This window comes from Dioscorea cayenensis, chromosome 15, assembly GCF_009730915.1.
Source record: "Dioscorea cayenensis subsp. rotundata cultivar TDr96_F1 chromosome 15, TDr96_F1_v2_PseudoChromosome.rev07_lg8_w22 25.fasta, whole genome shotgun sequence".
Taxonomy (NCBI): domain Eukaryota; kingdom Viridiplantae; phylum Streptophyta; class Magnoliopsida; order Dioscoreales; family Dioscoreaceae; genus Dioscorea; species Dioscorea cayenensis.
In genome coordinates, this window is record NC_052485.1 from 5,134,807 (window position 1) to 5,139,045 (window position 4,239).

Here is a 4,239-nt window from a genome sequence, read left to right on the forward strand (position 1 = left end):
TTATAATATAATACTGAAACTTGACCTTATTAAAAAAAAAATGAGGGATGAGAGTGAGACAATTAAAAAGAATTACTAACCTCTCGTCTAAAAAAAACATTGCTAGCTAGCAATGGCTTGAGATTATCATCCTTCGATCATTTTTCATACAAGAAACCTTTCGAATGCCTGCTATTTTATTTACCCACATAATTGTAAATGTTACAACAAAGATAGTGAGACATGTATAAAAACTTAAAGAATACTTACTTTAGTTGGGATTATTAAGTTTTATTATCATACCATATTTAAAAATTGAGATCATACGTCAACCATTGGATAACTAAATGGTATCTCACAACAGTGCAAGGGGGAGTACAAAGGGGAGGGCAAGGGTTTGAATCCTTCTCCCGATAGAACTGTTCATGCATTGTATATTTTACGGGCCTAAGTGTGGGTCCTTTGTAGAAGAAACAGTAGGATTACGGGGCATAAGAATTATCCAAAGATGTCAGAAAGTCACCGTAACTAGTGCATCTCCATACCTATTTGTTCTACTGTCCGGTGGTCGACATCCACCACCAACTCCGGAATCCACCCAACCTCTGCCACTGGACGACGACCCTCGAGAACCCGGTGGACGACTATTACTTGATGACTCACCTTGGGAAGCCTCCTGAGAAGGCTGTTGGCCGGCAATATTGAAAGGTTCTTGAAAGGTCCCTTCTTGTTGAGCAAGCTGCGTTCTTGGAACCCTTGCCATCGGATTGCCGGCGTTGAGTCGTCCGGCAAAATTTTGTTCGGCAGCATCGTTGATCAACTGCATCTGATATTGTTGCAGCAAGGCAATGGCATATCCGAAAGGGAAAGGGAATTGATTATCAACGATGTCGTTGGCGTTGAGTTGTCCGGCAAGATTTTGGACGGCAGGATGGTTGTTGAACTCCATCTGATGATACTGCAGCAAGGCAATGATCAGGAGAGAGCCATAGATAAGGAGCGAAACTACAATCTTAAAAAAAGAAATTTCAATTAATAAAATAAAAATTTTTTTATAAGTTTAAAATTTAAAAATAATACAGATAAATTTGTATTTAAAAATCGATATCTTAGAAAGTGATAACTTCTGTTTAAATATTTATTTAATTAATAGTATTTTTTTAATAGATAAATTATTTTGTATTTATTACTTAAAAAAATTATAAATTTATTTTTTTAATATTTATTAAATCCTTAAATCAATCCCATTAGTCACAGATATTTCAACAAATTTTTATAAAAACTCTCTAAAAAAATCATAAACTAAATTGAAAAATCACAAATAAAAATAAATAAAACAAACAAAATTGGCTGAACTAAAAAAACATAACTTCGATCTTCTCCGAAAGATGGGCTTTCGGATGAGAAATTTGAGAGGGAGGGTTATTTCAAATTTTATATTTTATCAATGATATAGGTTATCAGTGTGTGTATATATATTAATATATATATATATATATATTTCTTTATTTTTTTAGTTTTATTTATTTTTTAATAATAGACGATAAACGTCTTTTTTATATGAATATAAACAGCGGATGCACAGTGTATGTACATAATATAAGAATCCCTAGTGAACAGTGTATAAACAGTTAGGTGAATAGTACTATCGGGGGAGGGATTTGAACCCATGACCACCTCCTTATATTTTGATGTCATACCATTGGGCTATGTTGACTTCTTTATTATTATTTTATTTTTATTTTTTGAAAAACTCTGAATCTCAAAAAAAAGAAGAGAAGATGCTTCTCGGAACCAGTCGCCCCTTCGAATCACCTAGGTTCTATCTCCTCGGAAACGGCCAATCAAGGGGCGTACAAGTGTGGAGGTGGAGCAATGGAGGGACGCGGGATGGTGGAGAAGGGGGGGCGGGAGAAAGGGGCTTAGGAAGGCGGAGGGACCATAGGGCTGGTTCGGTTGGACCTCGCCGGCGATACGGGCGGCATATGCTTATTGTGATGACGGTTGTTTTAATGTTTAATTAAGAGAGAATTTATTAAGGTTTTATATGTCAAACACTGAAAAACTGTTAAATTACTAAGTGCCGGCGTTATTTTTTCAGATTTTTTTTAACTATGTTTTTTAGAGGAATTGCATGGAGCATCCCTCCCATTTTGTCAATGGACTAAAAAGTCCTTTGATTTTTCCATATCCCTTATAAGTTCTCCCTTTTTCTATAGAAATACTTTCAAGTCCAACAGTCCACTAACGGTGTTAAAAACAGAGTAAAATGACGGGATTGCCCTCAGTTGGTTATAAGATTTTGAAAAAAGTTTGAAAATGTAAAATAGTTATTAATTATCAGTCACATCACATCCCCATACTCATTTCTTCTTCTCCCGAGAAAAGAAAGCCTTTTCGCCTTCCTCCATTGAATGACCATATCGCAGTCGGCCGGCGTTCGTGTTGCTGCTACCGGAGAGAAGGAGAAAGCTTGAGAGCATCCTTGCCTTCTGTTTGGACACTGAAGGGAAAAAAAGGTTTGAAGGCCGACGGCATTGGAGGCCAACACCCTTTGGTTAGTCTTATCTTGCATTTATAGTTTATTGTTTGTTAAATTGGATTATCATTGTGCATAAGCCACGAAATTCCTTGAAATCTCTTGACGAAGACATGAAATTTGAGTGTGTAGTTAGTTTGTACAATAGGTTTGTGCCCTAATTTCAGTTGTAATGAATAAATCCGCACGAATGCATGAAAACAACTGTCTTATGTGCGCAGAATCTCTCTAATAACATTGATATCAACATGTGGAATTTATTTTAGGGCAAGTATTTACAAATGTATTTGATGTTCAATTTTTGCTAACAATCCTGTTACATATAAGATGTATCTCTTTAGTTGTATTATGAATGGATGATTAACATTTAGAACCAAAGAAGATGTGAATGGATCATTAACATTTAGGATTCATGCATTTTTATTATGAATAGGATTACTATCAGTGGTTATTGTTTACATTTCTGTTGTTCTGTTCATTTACAGATGACAATTGCTTGCACTGTGAGTTGTTGTTGATATTATAGGCAATTTATATTGTTTGGGAAAGATAAAGTGGGTTATGACTTTCTTATTCAATAAGTATATGCCACCTGACCAGTTTGTTTTGTTTGTGTGATTAGGAAGATTATGGGCGACAATTCAGGAAATCTTGTGAATGGACGTTGTTATTTAGTACCAGTTGTTGATACCATCAACCAATTGAAGAAGATGATGACACGAAGGCATTGGGATATACTTCGAAGGACACCATTCAGCCACCTCATGGACATTGAGCCCATAGTCCAAGAGCGTAGTGTTTTGGATGCATTAATGCAGATGTTTGATGAAAGGAGCAACACATTCCATTTGGGGGATAGTTTTCTGCAATTCAAGGCCGAAGATGTTTCATTAATATTAGGATTACAATGTGATGGCACTGCCATTGACTTCAAAAGGAAAAAGGAACGTTCTGTATTTGAAGAGGAATACTTCAGTAAAGGAGTAGACCGAAACAGGGACTGCCTGGTGAGGTCATTAATGAACATGGTGGTAAAAAGAGAAAGCAAGAAAGAAGAAAGTTTTGTGAAGCTTTTATTAGTGTACATTCTAGGATTTATCCTTTTCCCCACAACTTCATGTTTGTCACCGGCATGGTTACCCTACTATATGGACAATCTATCAAAAATAGGACAGTACGCATGGGCACAAGCTACACATAAATGGATGATGGATGATGTACCTCTTGCAGCCGCTCGTGTGAAAGAGAGATGTGCCAGGAAGCAATCAAGGATAGGATACGTAAGGGGTTGTAAAATGGCATTAATCAATTGGTTTTATGAAGTCACAGGTAACGGGAAGAAGATTCACTTTGGAAGGACACCACGCATTCTCTGTTATGGTGTTGGTAGTTACAAGAAACAAGCTGCTGTTAGTGCCTTGATTGATTAACTAGAGGGCACGAAGGTATGCATAGTTTAGCATGTACTCGTGAATATTCTAATTTCGGTTTTAATATTACAATATAGTACTCATAAGTATCTGTATGAAATTAATATTTACAATTGTAATGTTGTTTCACACCAATCTGTTCACAATTTGGCAAACTTGTTTACTTATTTATATAATTAATGTTCAGTATGTTATATAAGATGTTTATTTTATGCAAAGATTTTTTATGTATTAATTTCTAATGTACATGTTTTCGTTGATGTTTGTTATCTTCCGCTAGTTTGTTCCACT

The 4,239-nt window shown here is 35.7% G+C and overlaps 1 protein-coding gene across 1 annotated transcript; it reads left to right on the forward strand.

Annotated features, from left to right (window-relative positions):
• Positions 1-3,147: 3,147 nt before the first annotated feature.
• On the forward strand, positions 3,148-3,948 carry LOC120277618 (protein MAINTENANCE OF MERISTEMS-like). Its single transcript, XM_039284475.1, has one exon. It carries the CDS (start codon positions 3,148-3,150, stop codon positions 3,946-3,948), a length of 801 nt encoding a protein of 266 aa, XP_039140409.1.
• The last annotated feature ends 291 nt before the right edge of the window (positions 3,949-4,239 follow it).